Genomic DNA, 15,988 nt, shown 5'->3' with positions numbered 1-15,988 from the left:
GAGGAGGTGAGGGATGGTGGGGGAGGGGGCAGGGGAGCGGGGCGGGGCCTGATTGCCCGAGGCCTTGAGGGCAGTGGTAGAGAGTGTGGATGTTAAGCAGAGCAGGAAGTCAGTGGGAACAGCTAGTCTGACCTATTCAGATGGTGCTTTGGATCCGGCTACGGCAAATGGTAAGATTCTGTGCGCATGCGTGCACATGCGTTTTTTGCCTTGTTCGTGATTTTTAAAAAAAAGTTTATAATTTTCTGAATAGGTGATACTGTCACATTGTTCAAAGCCTAAACCCAAATGATATAAAAAGATACACATTGAGAAGTCCAAAGCTTTTGGCCTGGACAGCAGGGTAAACGGGGTGCCATTTACTGAGTCGGGGAGCCCTGAGGGAGGGTTTGTGAGCTCCTGAGTTTTCTGAGGCCAAGGCTGAGGCCAAACCCGAGGCCCTCCTCCATCCAGCTCTTCTGTCTCTGCAGCAGCAGCAGGAAACATGGAGGGGCCTGGTCAGCCTCAGGGAGGGAGCCCCAATCCTGTGGCGGGTCCTTAATGATTTTTTTTTTAATAAACTTATTTTGGGGGGCTGTTGGGTTTTTGCTGCTGCGCGCGGGCTTTCTCTAGTTATGGCAAGCGAGGTCTACCCTTCGTTGCAATGCGCGGCCTTCTCATTGCGGTGGCTTCTCATTGCGGAGCACAGGCTCGAGGTGCACGGGCTTCCATAGTTGCAGCACGCGGGCTCAGTAGTTGTGGCTCACGGGCTCTAGAGCGCAGGCTCAGTAGTTGTGGCGCACGGGCTTAGTTGCTCCGTGGCATGTGGGATCATCCCGGACCAGGTCTCGAACCCATGTCCCCTGAATTGGCAGGTGGATTCTTAACCACTCCGCCACCAGGGAAGCCCCAGTGATTTTTTTTTTTTTATTTAATGTGGACCATTTTTAAAGTCTTTATTGAATTTGTTACAATATTGCTTCTGTTTTATGTTTTGGTTTTTTGGCCACAAGGCATGTGGGATCCTAGCTCCCCCACCAGGGATTGAACCTGCACCCCCTGCATTGGAAGGTGAAGTCCTAACCACTGGACCACCAGGGAAGTCCCCGGGTCCTGAATGATTAATCCACTTCACCCTGAAGTGATTAGTTCTCCAAACTGGGGAACAGCTCCCTTTGTCAGTTAAGTGCCCTGCCATTAGCCACAGCTCAAAGGTCGCCTGACCAGGCTGCAGGGAGCCACGTTGGGCAGAAGCCCCCTGGGAAGCTGGCAGCTGACCCTTGCGCTGAGAGAGAAGAAAAGCCCAGGGCTGAAGGCAGGGGCACGGGCTCTGGGTGGGAGGAGCAGCTGAGAGAGTGAGAACCCAAATAGTGAGGGCAGTAGCTGGTGTGTGTCCAGAGGTTTAAATCACGCCAGAAATACCTGTCCCCACTCCTCTCTCCTTCCCTCGGGTGGCTTTAGTCCTCACCAGAGCCCTGAACCCCACCCAAAAGCATTTTAAACAGTTTCGCATGCACCTGGGGGCTCCCCGTAGACCTTGTTCTGCTTGCGGGCTCCTGCCTGCCCAGAGGAGGGCAGGGGGACTCCGGGCAGGTCTCTGTAGGACAGGAGGAGGGCTCTGGGCCCGGGGCCATCTGCCTCTGGCTCCAGGCCAGTGCTGGTTCTGGTAGAGTCTGTGGCAGAAACTCCTTTCTGTTTGCTCATTTCGATATAATAAGCGTTAAGCACCTCCTCTGCATTCCATCTTTGATGCCTTGAGACCCAGCCCCAGAGGCCTGGGCAAAGGGCACTGTATCCCGGGCACTGAGCCCAACCTGCACTTGCGGGGCTAAACCGGCTCAGCTCTGGCCACCTGGATGCCGTGACAGCTCGCTGAATCCATGAATGAATGGGCGAACGGGCCGCTCTCCAGAGAACGGTGTCAGGCGTTCTCACAACCTCTCCTTGTCAAGCCAGAGATGGCTTCCTCCCAGGTGTCCTGGCAGAGCTGACCTGGCCCAGAGGGCAGTGCTGCAAGGCTGCGGGGTGAGGAGTCTGCCAGCCACATCACACGGCTCTCCGGGAACGGGGCTGGCCGGGCCCTGCCAAGCTGCCTCGAGCACTAGGGCTGGAGTCTGTTGCAGGGACAAGGTAAAGAATTGCATCTGGAGGGAGAACCCCAAGAAAGGCAGGCAGGAAGGGGGGGGAAAGGGAAAGGAGATGGAGGGAACATGGAGGGGCCTCAAGCAAGACCAGCATGAGATGAAAGTGCCCAGATGTTCAGGCCTTTATCTCAGGGGTCAGGGCTGCCAAGAGGCCCAGGGAAGGCTGACTTCAGACTTGACTCTCCCCCAGAAGCGGCCTGCTGCAGCTGCAGATCTCAATCCTTGTCCAGAAAAGCAGGCGGGGTGCCAGCCCTGGAGAAAGGAAAGGGGCGAAGCAGCATGCAGGCGTTTCCCCCTTGGAGTGGATTCGTTGCTGCAGTCAGTGCAAAAATATTAACTGGCTTCTGATACTGGCTGATGGCAGGACTGTAGTTTTAGCCATTTCAGGGAAATCCTGGTCAGCTCAGGTTTTCTAGTCAGTTGGCTTTTTTTTCTTTCCTGCCCAGCACCTCTAAGTTCTGAGGTCTTGTGGGGTGTCTGGGGATCTGGCCCTCAGTCATTGCATGGCCCTATTAGCTTATGCAAGGAGGCCTGTCTGTATCTCTCTCTGGGACTTGTTCTAACTAATTCTTGCCATGAATTAACTCATTTTATCCTCTCAACACATCATCAGCTGGGTGCTACTGTCCCCCTTTACAGAAGAGAAAACAGAGGCACAGAGAGGGGAAGGACCTGCCGTGCCACTTCTCCTCCACCCTCACTGCTCTATAAAAAGGTTGGGGGGCGGGCAACTGGAGGGAACCCCTCTGTGATACTACAGTCAGCCTCTGAGGCTCGAGAACTTTGTCTCTATCTCTGCCGAGTTTCAGAAGCCTATTTGGAGTATAAGGGCTGAGTGGCCTCTTTCCTTTTCTTCTTCGACGGCCTCCCTTCCCAAGGCAGTGGGGGAGGGACACCTGGGTACCCTGGGCTGGGGTCGGACTTCGGGATACTATGCATAGCCTTGCATAGAATGGGGACTTCCCTGGCGGTCCAGTAGTTGAGACTCTGCGCTTCCACCGCAGGGGGCACGGGTTCGAGCCCTGGTCGGGGACAGACGTGCAGCGTGGTGCAGCCAGAAAAACGGAGAATTGTGTAGTGTGCATAGAAATGAAGTGGGGGCTTGGTGCTATACTAGACATTTACACTATTATGGATATTTTAAAGCTCACACTCACCTCCCCAGTGGGAGTCAACTCACCCCAAGGCACTGCAGCAACAGCGTGCTCTCCTCTCTCTCCTCCTGCCGGCTCTTCTTCATCTCACCTGCTTGGGTTTGGCTTTTGGTGGTTCCCTGCTGCCTATGTGTGGACCCTCAGCTCCCTGACCTGGCCTGGGGGCTCCCCAGCTCCCCTGCCCAGCAACCCCATTCTAGCTGGTTGCTCCCACCATGCCCTTCATCTGTGTGGGCTCCCTGTTTCCCTTCTCGCCACCATCCTTCAAGGCCCTTTTCTGCACCCCTTGGCTCTGGGGACCACCTATTCCCCTGACTTCCTGGGCTGGTCAGGGATGTTGCCCTCTCTTTCGGGCAGGCCAGGAGCATGGCCTTGGCCAGTAGACTGACTTCACCCTATAAACTTGGGGGCATCACTTAACTTCCCTGAGGTTAGGTTTCATGATGGTTTAATTTCTATGTCAACTTGACTGGGCTAAATGATGCCCATATAGCTGGTAAATCATTATTTCTGGGTGGGTCTGTGAGGGTGTTTCTGGAGGAGATTAGCATTTGAATCAATAAACTGAGTAAAGCAGATGGCCCTCCCCAGTGAGGGTGGGCATCGAGGGCCTGAATAGAACAAAAAGGGAGAGTAAGGGCACACTTTCTCTCTGTTGAGCTAGGCCATCCCTCTTCTCCTGCCCTCAGCACTTCTGGTTCTCGGGCCTTGGGACTTGGACCAGGATTCATACTCCTGGCTGTCCTGGTTCTCAGGCCCAGTTTGAACTGGAACCACATCACCGGCTTCCCTGGGTCCTCAGCTTGAAGATGGCAGACTGTGGGACTTCTCAAACTCCATAATCATGGGAGCCAATCCCTCATCATAAATCTCTTTATCTCTCTCTCTCTCTATCCTATTAGCTCTGTTTCTCTGGAGAACCCTAATCTACGTTTCCTCCCACGTAACATGGGGTTACTAATACCTGCCTCATAGGCTTATTGTGCGGATTAAAGGTAAATATAAAATGCTTATCCCCGGGCTCGGCTCCTAGGAAGTGGCGCATGTGGGCTCCTTCATCTCAGCTTGACTTTTTCTGTATATGTCCTGCTGCCCCGGTAAGACTGAGCTCCAAGAAGATGGGCATCGTGCATTTTTCCTGTGTCCTCACAACGTAGCACATAGTTAATGGTTGGTAAAACTGCCTGAAGAGCTAAAGGCTTAGAAAGACCCTGTGTCCTATCCAGTGTGACTCAGCCTCTAATAGGTTCTGGCGATATTTAGCCAGTTATAGAGGGGGGAGATAGCCCTTTTCATCACTGTCTTTTAATAAATGAGACTCGGTCCTTAGGGCACCTCGGGCCATGAGAAGCCCCACCGGCAGATCCCTGGGCTGCAGTGATGTTGAATTGATGGTGCAGGTGGATGTCTGTTCTGTTGCATCTCTCCCCACCCAGACCTCACAGGAGGCACTCCTGCTTGCGTGCGTAAATCCTTCATAAAGTTTCCCAAAACCCAACATGGACTGATGTAAACCTGTAACGGTCTCAGGGTAGCTGCCTCAAACCCTGCCACATCTTACTGGGGGTTTGGCCTGTCGGAATGTTTACCCGACTGCCTCACATTCCATCAAGCTCTCTATAAACCTTATTTTTAAAGTATGCGTTGTCCCTTCTTCGATGTTTCTCAGTATTGGCTCCTGGACAGATCTTTTGTCTTCAGTCAACCTTAAAGTTCGGTTAAAAATAGAGACCCATTTTCTCATAGAATGATCGGGGCTTGGGGCTCCATTTGTGAACGGAGGAACCTGAGGCTTTAGGAATTTTGTGTACAGCATGGAGATATTTTCAACTTGAGTGGCTCTTCTAGGCTCTATTCACATTCAAAGATGCCCCTTTGTTTGGCGCATGGATCTTGGTGGAATCGACTTGTTTGCAGTCCCTGAGTCTCTGTCTAACTGTGGAACAGATCAGAGAAGTGGGACAAGATTTTGATGTAATTCAAGGCTAGCTTTCCTAAACCCTATTGGCATCATCATTTATTTGGGGGACCCCCTTGGCAGCAACATCTTCAATGGTCACTCCTGGTCTGAGAAGGGCGGGTCTTGAAGGTGGGACGGGAAGCCCGTCTTCCTCTTCCTTTCACCTTTTTCCCTCTCTCTCTCTCTCTTACCCTTTCTCAAATCTATTGAGGCATATTTTACAATTATACCACAGAGTTCGCCCGTGTTAAGCACACAGTTCAATGAGCGTTAGTAAATGCATCCAGTTGTGTGAACACAACCATGGACCAGCTTTTAGAACCCCTTCATCACCCCATAAAGTCCCCTCGAGCCCTTGCGCAGTCAATCTCCGCTCCTCTCCCCAACCCCCAGCAACCACTGCTCTGTCTCTATAGTTGTACCCTTTCTAGAAATTGCATTTCAGTAGAATCATACAGTATGCCGTCTTTCGTGTCTGGCTTCTTTCACTTAATGTTTTTGCAGGTATCAGCAGTTCATTCCCTCCATCTTTTTTTTTTTTTGACCTGTCTTTGATTCTCTCTCTCTCTCTCTCTCTCTCTGACACACACACACACACACACACACACACACACACACACACACTTTTCTTACTAAATTCTCTGCCCTTTTTGCATCCTAACTCTTGATCTGGTCTTTGGGCCCTAAGACATAATTAGGAGAGAAGTGTGGAGTCCATGTACCAAAACTTCCTAAGTGGGCACCTACGGAGGGCGGCTGGCCAGCTAGCCTGTCCCTGCCCGTGGGGCCCCAGGATGTGTCATCCGTCGTGGCAGTGATGGTGGGGAGCAAGGAGAAGTGGAAGTTGAGGCCCTGAGCCTTTGTCCAAGGAGACTGGAATGAGCACCAAACGAAGCTGGGTGAATAAAGTCGGTTTACGGATTCTACTCGGGGTGGAGTGAGGCCTGAATGGGCGCCCCAGCAGGGGGACCTGAGGCCACGGGGCCCGCCAGGGCTGCTGGGTCCCCTTGGGCTTCTGGGCTTCTGGGCAGCCGCAGGGCAGCCTGCGGGGGCTCAGCGAGCCCAGGTCGCTTGGTCTGCGCTGTCTGGGACTAGGCCGGCCGCTGTTGCCGTCTGTAGATGCTCAAGCCAGACCCTGAGAAGACAGTGGCAGGAGGTTGAAAAAGCTAATTGCCAACACATTGGTTTCAGTTTCAGTAGAGAGAAGCAGGAGGGGAGGCATGTGGGGACGTAGGGGGGCTGCTGGGGGGAGAGGTTTCCGCCCAGCTCCATGGCCAGCTCCCTTGCTAGACCACTGGGCTGTTGCTTTCACAAATGCTACTTTCATTCCCATCTCTCCACTCGGAACCTGGAAAGCAAGAGCATCTCTCAGGCTGTGGAGCCACGGCAGGCCGTGGGATCTGGCATGGAGGGGCGTGGCACCTCTGCCCTTCCTGCCCCCTCCTCCCCCAGCCCCAGTGACCCCCCACCTACCCACACATGCACGTGCGCATGTGCACTACAGTGCCCGGAACAGTGCGGAGAACAGGAACCCCAGTCTTTCAGAGATCAAATTGGCTGGAAACAGAGGGTCACGTGATGGGAGGGAGGGCAGGAGGGCAAAGAGGCAGGGAGATGGCAGTGGGGTCAGAGTGGAGGATGTGGGGTGGGGTGCGGGCTTTTCTTTATTCTTGGGGAAAACTCTTGTTCTCAGGACATTTCTTTCCCCATTGGCCTGAGTGAGCGCTCCCTATTTGGAAGTGGATTCTGACTGGTGAAGAAGGGCAGGGGAGCAGGAGTAATTACTATCCCTCCATCCCTACCTGGACCCTCTCAGCATCTACCTCCACCACAAGGAGGCCCCAGCCCCATGAGCTGCCCCCATTCTTTCACTCCTCCTGTTCTTTCCCCCAAATCTAGTTGCCTTGACTCTTATGTATGGGGGGGAGGAGCTCTGGCCCAGCCTTTGGCTTGAAGGCTCTCAAGCCTACTCCTGTCACACCTGTACTGGTGGCTGCCAGAGGCATTGTTCCCCTCCCTGGACTCGGACGTGGCTGTGGTGACAGTTATTCGTGCCAACTGGGGAGCGGTTGTCGGGGTTGGGGGGGCGCTGGGGTACAGAGCTGTGTGACAGGTTGTTAGACCCAGGCGCACCCAACCAGGGACTCTGCCCAGCTGCCCTGACCTCTGCGCCACCTGTGGCATCTTGTGTGTGGCCTCGGTTCCCAGGTGCAGGGGACAGGGTGAGAAGGTTGGCATGGGCACCACAGAGCCACAGAGAGGCTGGCATCTCTTTGTGTCACCTGGTGTGCCCTGATGTTCTGCCTTTTTCCCTCCCTGTTTACCTGCACCGAGCTAGGGCAGCAGGTCACAGCTGTGACTCAGTTCTGACAACCCAACTTAACAGGGCGCTGCCAACCAGGTGAGTCATGCCAGGCTGCCGGAGACCAAAGAAGGGTGGCCCCGGGGGAGGGCGGGAGGCATGTGGATCTGCCTCTGGCTGCCCTGGCTCCTGTCTTGATCATGGCTCGGGCGGGAAGCCAGGCAACGGCGGCGTCCGACCAGCGTGCCAGGACGGTGTCTGTGCAGGGCTGCCCCTGCCAGCGTCTGGGGTGTGTGCAGGGCTCAGGGCAGGTAGAGAGGGCCTAGACCTGTTTCCAGGAGAGAATTGGCGGCCCCTACATTGGGACCGGGACGGGGGAGCGGTGGATCCTAGAGCTAGTCCCAGCTTCCTGAAGAGGGATGTAAGTGACATCAGGGGACCATCTGCCTCAGAGCAACACGGGAAGGCAGGGTGCCCTCGGCGGAGACTCCTTTTTAAGCACCACCCCAGGGGTGCTCTTCTCCTGCCCTCTAGAGACGTCCCCCTTCCCTGGGGCTCAGGCTTGTAGCCGGGGTGCCCCTTCCCCATCCCCAAGCTGGGGTGTGGGTGGGAGGCTCTCCATCCTGCTCAGGGCCTCCCCAGGCAGCAGGGCGGCAGCGGCCCCCGCTGGGCACTAGGGGTCGCCCCTGCCCAGCCAGACCCACCCGGGCGCGCCCGGCAGCAGCAGGTTTCCTCCAACCGGGAAGACCGCGGGCGCCTCCGGGGCGTGCGCTGGGGAGGGGTGCAGCCGGGCGCGGCGCCGAGACCCTGTCCGGTGCCTCGGGCCACCGAGTCGTCCTGGCCGAGGCGCGGGGGCCCTTTCCGGAGCAGGGGCTCTCGCCAAAGGCCGGGCGTAGAGCGGGTGCGTGCACCCGCACACAAAGGTCCGTCCTAGACTTCACAGCTCCCTGCCCGCTCTCCCTTCCCGGCTGCCCGAGGGGGAGCAGCCGCTCGGGGTTGGCCCAGGCGACGGCGCCGGGGTCGGGCCGGCCGCCCCGCGTGGCCCCAGGGCTTTGCGAGGGCGCAGGGGGGCGCTGGGCCCTCACCCGGCTCGGCTGGACCCCCGCGGTGGCGCCCGGGACTGGGACTCTGCGGGTTCCTTTTGTGAACGGAGGGAAGGGCCCTCCCCCCCGCTCTGAAAATGGTCAGCCCAGGTTTTCGGGACTGCGCGCCCTGAATAATAGATTGGGTGCTGTAGGGTCGTCATCTGGGCCCCACCCTGCGGAGCTCTGAGCTGGTTTAGCTTCTCCTGCAGATGGGTCTGTTGGGGGTTCCCAAAGCATCACCGTGACCGGCTGCATCAGGATCACCAGGGGCCCACCCCATCACCTGAAACGGAATCTCAGGGAGGGGCCCAGGAATCTGTACTTTTGGTAAGTTCCCCAGGTGATTCCCATGGCGGAGCCAGCGTGGAAATCGCTGTTCTAAACCTTTGAAGGCGGGCAGTTGTGAAATTTCTCGCCAGAACAGCCTCTGGGCATGGAATTGTCACCCCCCCCCCCCCCCAGTTCACTGTAATGTTTGTTCTCCCAGCTGATGGAGAAGTTCTTCCCAAGTCTGACTGCCAGCCCGCCTGCTTTAATTGAGCACGTTTTCTTCAGTTGGGTTTTCTATGGGATAATGAACCCGCTTGAAGACAGCTGTCCCGCCGCCTTTGACTTTGCCCGACACCTGTTTTCCTTGTTCAACTTCTGAATCCAACAGGCCCACTTGAATGGGCCAAATTAGTGAGAAAATCCAGTACTAGCTTGTGAATGACTGTTTTCCCCTCAGGTAATGGCTAAACAGTGCCTTTCCAAGGTTTAGAAGAAAACCCAAGGGGCTCCCCAAGGGCCGGACGCTGGTGAATCCCAGCAAAGGGAAAGGAAGAAACCTGTAGCAAGTTAACCTACACCCGAGGAGGCCGTCCTCCCTTTGCTGGCCTTTCCCCTCGCTTTCGGGATGAATTAGAATCCTTATCCAGCATACTTGGACACGCCTTCCCGACGGCTGCAGTTAGAGTTTCCCAGGCTTTGTGGGGTTATTTTTGCCTCTGGGTGGTGGTCATTACTTCCTTCCACACCATTAGGTTCAACACAGTCACCGAAAGAGAGCACATTAGCAAACACCGCAACATGGCAGGACTGATCCCCAAACCTACTTTCATTTTCTTCCGGTCTGGGTTGTGGGTAATTTCTTGACAACTATGAGAAAGGAGACAATGAAAAATGAATCATTTTTCCAAAGCAATTGTGAACAGATGTCTAATTCCCTAGTCTCGGGGATGTTCTAGGAATCCCTTACGTCACCTTAAAGGGGCAGAGTAAACGCGCGGAGGTGCCAAGGGCAGTGCGATGGTCAGCGCCTGTGGGGCTTAGGCTCCTCCTAATGAGAGCCTCGGCCGGAGCCCAGGTCCCCGTCGCTGGTGCGGGGCTTCTAAACTTGGCAGCGTGAACAGACTTGCTTCCTTTCAGCAGTTGATCTGAATAGCAGAATCCCATCCTGATGGTCCAAACCGCATTTACAGGCCGTGGGGTGAAGGCCGTGCTAACTGGCCACTTGCCTCACCACTGGCTTTTCAACAATCGGTTGTATTCTCTGCCCGGCAGGAAGCAGCGGGCCCATCAGGGCTCTGGGCTCCCTCTTTGTTCTGACTTTATGGCCTTTTATGCCACAATAAGAAACACTGTGTACTCCACGGGAGCCCATTGTGCCAGGCTGCAGAGGGGCCGCTGCTCTTCCCCCAGGGGCAAGAGGGGCTTTGTGACAGGCTGGGGGACAAAATAAGGGGTGCTGGACACTGTTACTAGGGCAACTACCTGGCCAGCGTGGAGGCAGCTGTGGTCTCTGGGTCCCTCTCACCAGAAGGCCAGGGGGAGGGCAGGAGAAGGATGGAGTTTCTTCTAGAGCAGCAGTCCTGGTTACCTGGTAAATGATACATCAGGACTGTGCTAGCAATGGCTTCCATTCTCTCCAGGCTGCTAGGATGGCCTCATCCTGCCTCTAGATTCCATGCCAGGGGGTGGCATCTTTCTAAACCAACTCTCACACGCCACCAGGAGCTAGGATGACCTCATCCTGCCTCTAGATTCCATGCCAGGGGATGGCATCTTTCTAAACCAACTCTCACACGCCACCAGGAAGCGCCGTCTTGGTGAGTGGGGAAGCTTTCCCAGCTGCGGGCCAAGCCCGGGCCTTGCATCCTTTGGGTAGATTCGGTCCTCTGAGGCAAGGGTTTTCGGTTTTGTAGAAAAGGTGTGAATGGGGAGGGCCTAGAGTAAGTCCATCTAGCCTCACTCGTGAATGGGCCAGTGGGGTTGCAGAGCTACTTCGAGACCCTCCCTGCCCCCCAGGCCAGCCACTGCAATCCCTTCCCCTCCCATCCAGGTGAACATTTTCCTACAGGGGAGGTGTTAGTGCAGCGCGCCTGGGGCGGAAGACAGAGGCAGGCGCTCACGCCAGGAGGGCCTCACGGAAGGCCTGGGGGCCCTTCAGCGCTCTGCCTTTTGACTCACTGACAGGGATTCTTTCTTTTACCTAGTTTAGCAGATTACGCACTTGAGGGGTTTAGGGGAGCTGCTATGGGCAGGCAGGGAGAGGAATTCGGGGTCCCGGGTCATTTCATTGGGGGGAATGGAGAGTGTGGTACAGATCACGCCCAGGGCTAGGAAGAAGCCCAGGACAGGGGCCCCGGGGTGTAGGCCCTGAATACTGGAGTGTCCCGCGTAGGCGCGGAAAGGGAGAACGGGGAGGAAAGGCAAGCCCATTTAGCTTCACCCCGCAGGACAGCCCTGTGTCCCCACTAAAGGGTGAGCCCAAGTGGGATCAGGTGAGGCTGGTGGGGCGCTGTGTTCTCTGGAGACGCTCCCATCGTGAACAGCTGAAGTGAGAAAAGGCCACTTTCCTGCTGGGCATTTGCAGAGAATAACAGGCAATGCTCCCTTCAGCCTGTACCTCACTCTGTGCCCTCCTAAACCTGCCCCCCACCTCCGGTGCTCCCCACGTGGGGCCTCTCACCCTGTCCCAGGGCAGCAGCCGCCCAGCCGGGCTTTTCCCCCTCCAGTTCACCCTCCACATGGCTGCTCGCGTTCTCTCTCGGAAACGCAGATCTCCCAGCCTGCCAGCCCCAGGCTAGAAAGCCTTCAGTGGCCTCCCAGAGCTTCACACAAACCCTTCACATCCTGCTTGCTTCCTGCCAGCTCCGGCCACGCTCAGCTCCTTGACTTTCCCAGATGCGCAAGTCTTTTCCTTTCTGAGCCTTTGCATTCGCTTCTGCGTGGAATGCCCTTCCCTCCCCAGCAACCCTGGTCCGAGATTCAGCTCAAGCATCACCCCCTCAGCTGATCAGTGGACAAGAGCAATAATGGAAGCAGCTTTGCCACCAGGCTCCCAAAGCAGTGGGAAGACTGAGGGCAAAGAGTACAACCTAACTGGGTGAAAAGCAAGCCCTCTGCAACGTTGGCTTGTGTCCCCGAAGGCCCTGACTGGAGAGTCTGTCCTGGAGAAGAAGTGGAAGGAGGGGGTGAGAACAGGGGCCCCTCCCGTCCTCTAACTCTGTTCTGTGTTCCTCCACATATGGCTCCATCTCCTGTCATAACACAAGGCACACTTTTTGATAATCTTGGTTACATGTCTGTCTCTTTAGACTCTTGAGTCCCTTTTAGGCAAAGCGTGTCTTTTTTTTTTTAATTAATTAATTTATTTATTTTTGGCTGCATTGTGTCTTTGTTGCTGTGTGCGGGCTTTCTCTAGTTGCGGTGCGCGGGCTTCTCATGGCGGTGGCTTCTCTTTGTTGTGGAGCACGGGCTCTAGGCACATGGGCTCTAGGTGCACGGGCTTCAGTAGTTGCGGCACGCGGGCTTTAGAGCACAGGCTCAGTGGTTGTGGCGCACAGGCTTAGTTGCTCCGTGGCATGTGGCATCTTCCCGGACCACAGGACGAACCCGTGTCTCCTGCACTGGCAGGCAGATTCTTAACCACTGCGCCACCAGGGAAGTCCCCAAAGCCTGTCTTGATCATCTTTGTATTCCCAGAATCTAGTTCAGAACCTGGCACATAGTAGGCACGCAGAAAATCTTTGCATACATAAATATGCCTTGAACTCGGGAGTGTTCCTTTACCTAGGATACCTTTTTCTCTCCACAAATTTGTACTATCACTTTCTCCAAAACATAACTCAAGACTCGCCTCCTGGGAGAAGCAGGTATTGGTTCGTTAGTTCATTGTTTGAGTATCAGAAGGTTACTGAGCACCTACTGTGTGCCAGGCATTTTCTAGGTACTGGAGGACTGTGATGTACAAAAGAGATAAGGGGTCCATGTCCCAAGTTGCCAGTGACCACATCCTCCCCCCACCCTGCCTCTGCAACCCTTAGCAGACCGCATCCTTATCTGACAGTTTAGCGAAATTTACAAAATTTAGCAAGTTTGTAAGCACTCAGTGCTCCTGGCATCCGTAGTGCCTGGGACTTGGTCAGCAGTCAGATATTATTCATTGTGTGCCCGGCATCATGGGAGACACGTGTAGAAGATCTGGCTTTGCCTTCAACAAGCTCACGGCCTCAGTGGGGAGGCAAATTATTTGTTTATAGGATCATTGGAAACCCCAGGAGGCCACAGTCAGGGAAGATCTTGGGTTATCAATATCACAGCCGCTGGGAATTCAGTGGGTCCGTTGGTTCTCTTGACCAAGGGCTACTTTCTGATTATTAACTGGTTTTCTAAATATGTGAGTCACATCTTCCCACTTGATCATAAGCTCCTCAAAGAAAGAGACATCATGGTATCATGTTTGGTAGCCATTTTCCCAAATTCCCATCTCAGCATCTGATACAGGCCAGGGCATGAATAAAGGAGTGAATGAATGATCGCTACCGTTGACAGGCACTCATCACTGGGTGTCTTATTGAGACACAGCCAGAAGCCTGGCATGAATGGGTTTTTTAGTTCTGGTAGGTGAAGGAGAGGGAAGGAGGGTTCCTTTCCCATCGTAGTGCCTCTCTTTTGCTAAACGTTACCCTTAGAGTGTGGGTGTTTTCTACAAGAAAATACTGAGACTCAAATCCAGAAGAGTGTGAATTTGACAGAAGGCACTTGTCTTCCGAGTCCCATTCAGGTACCTCTTTTTTTAAAAAATTAAAAAAAAAATTAATTTATTTTTGGCTGTGCTGGGTCTTTGTTGCTGCACGCGGGCTTTCTCTAGTTGCGGCGAGTGGGGGCTACTCTTCGTTTCGGTGCGCGGGCTTCTCAGTGCGGTGGCTTCTCTTGTTGCAGAGGACGGGCTCTAGGTGCGCAGACTCAGGAGTTGTGGTGCACAGGCTTAGTTGCTCCGCGGCATGTGGGATCTTCCCGGACCAGGGCTCGAACCCGTGTCCCTTGCATTGGCAGGCGGATTCTTAACCACTGCGCCACTAGGGAAGCCCTCCGGGTATGTCTTAACTGATTATTTGTGCTGGTTATTGCTTGGTGGTTTAAATGGGTGAGATCTATTTCAGGGAATCTCAAATTACATGTAAGCTTGTGGGGAGAGAAGAGTGTTGCCCTGTCCCTTCTGCTTCCTTCCTCTCTGGCTCCCGGCCTGCTCCTGGCATCACTTACTGCTCCTCTAGGATAGTTTTTAGCAGAACGTTCTCTAGAGCCAATGCTTTAGGGCCTAGGTTTTCATCCAGTGGGTTGTACTGTTTGTTGCCTTCTTGTGTGTGCTTTGCAGTCCTGGAGGCTAATGTCACTTGCATTTGTTTGTTGATGTTGTGGCCATCTGTAACCTCTCTCAAACCCTAGGTGCTTTGAAGTTCAGTGTGCAATAAAAAGTTCATTAAAAAGATGTGGAATCATGAAAATGAGGTTACAGACATGTTAAACAAAGGATCATTTCCTGCTTCCTGTACTTCTTTCTCAAAAAAAATGTATTTCTCTGAGGAATTTATGTCACCACTAAAACTACGGAAGAGTGAAAGGAAGGACAGGCCTGGGTCAGAAAGAGGGTGAGATTCCTGAGGAGACAATTTTGGCAAAGACCCAGCCTTTTGTCTTAATTGAGAGCTTAGGGTCTAAGGGGAGAATTGAAGTCAGAAAGATGTAGGGACAGATCTCGAGTTCTTACGATTAATGGTTTGAACCCAGCATTTCTAGTGGGGACGGCTCCAAACGGATCACCTCGGCCTCCAGTGGTGCGAGGACTGGGGCCATGGTGGAGGACCGGGTTGGAGCCAGTGGGGTCCAGCCTCCAGGCAGTGACTGGTGCCGACAGATGCCTCTTGTCCACTTGAGGTAGAAGAGGAGAGACACGGAGAGGAAAGTGAAGAGGAGAGGAACAGATAAGGGGGCAGAGCATCACTAAGGCTGTCTCGCGGCCCCGTCAGTGGCTTGCCCACTGCCATACTGGCTTTCTTTCCAGTGGTGACCTTCTGATGTGAGCAGAGGTTGAGTTCCAAGCCTCAAGGGGTGTACGGGCAACCCCACAACTAAGAAAATGTCAGCGCCTGGCATGGCTTTAAGGTAAGGGAGGTGCCCTTGTGCTGCCAGTGCTCTTTCCTGGCCTGGCCACAGGGAGGCATTTAACCAGGAGGGCAGCCCCTTGGGGCTCAGGGTCCTGACTCGACAACAGCCAAGTGTACTTGTACATTTCAGAGGTCGGCCTGTCTGTTGCCTGCATTTTGGTAGAGTAGCGGATCTAGGCTTCTCTCTCCACGCCACAGGGCCTCCTGGAGGGCCTCGGTTCTCTTATTAAAGGAAGGGCAGCCGCAGATGATCATTTCTGGTAAATACACTGTCACTTCTCTAATGACAGATGGGACCCCATCAGCACCTTTGTTTCTTGGCACACACACACAGACGCTGGAATAACACACCCTAGGATCCAAAGCAAAATAAACAGCTTCCCCGGCTGGGGGCAGGGAGGGTTCCTGTTTCTCGTGGATCCTCCTGCTTGGGCAGGGGGCATCCACACATAACGTACACCCAGACCCCGCAACCTTGCTGGCCTCTATTCTGGGGGGGCAAATATCCCTAGACACTCACTTGCTTATGTGACCATTCCTGACCATTTCATCACGACTCCTGCTTAACAATTACGTGACTGTCACTTACTTTTCAGCCAGAGGGCCACTGTGCCTACACCCAGCAGCCACTGAGTCCTAGTCCTAACGATGACAGTGCCACATCCCACCAGCTGGCCTTGAGGACCTCAGGGGATGCACATCTCATAAACGGCGAGGCAAGGCTGGCGGGACTGCTGCCCGACGGCCCAGGCAGGGCCAGACTCACCCTCTCTCTTGCATCCTGACCGTGGCTGAGTCTCATGAGTTCTGCAAACCTCTGTCCATAGAGACGAAGCAGCAACACCAGGCACAAGCCTGAATTCATCAGCTCGTGTTGTGCCTGCATGTGGACAAGGAAGCTCTTAAGTTCATCTGTAAAATATACACGGTCTA

General features: G+C 54.4%; 1 protein-coding gene across 1 annotated transcript in view; it reads right to left on the bottom strand.

Moving 5' to 3' along the window:
* Positions 1-6,328: 6,328 nt before the first annotated feature.
* The window catches only part of MARCHF10 (membrane associated ring-CH-type finger 10), a gene marked incomplete at its 3' end in the record, with an annotated part of 82,821 nt that continues 73,161 nt past the window's right edge, over positions 6,329-15,988 (bottom strand). Inside the window, exons 8-10 of the mRNA XM_082860782.1 lie at positions 15,822-15,935; positions 6,468-6,585; positions 6,329-6,372 (exon numbers count right to left, since the gene is read on the bottom strand). Of these exons, the coding sequence (XP_082716908.1) occupies positions 6,329-6,372; positions 6,468-6,585; positions 15,822-15,935 (276 nt within the window). The remainder of the gene's footprint in view (positions 6,373-6,467; positions 6,586-15,821; positions 15,936-15,988) is intronic.

The sequence above is a fragment of the Leucopleurus acutus genome, assembly GCF_964270905.1.
Source record: "Leucopleurus acutus genome assembly, chromosome: 19".
Lineage (NCBI taxonomy): Eukaryota > Metazoa > Chordata > Mammalia > Artiodactyla > Delphinidae > Leucopleurus > Leucopleurus acutus.
This window is presented reverse-complemented; position numbering and strand designations above follow the sequence as displayed.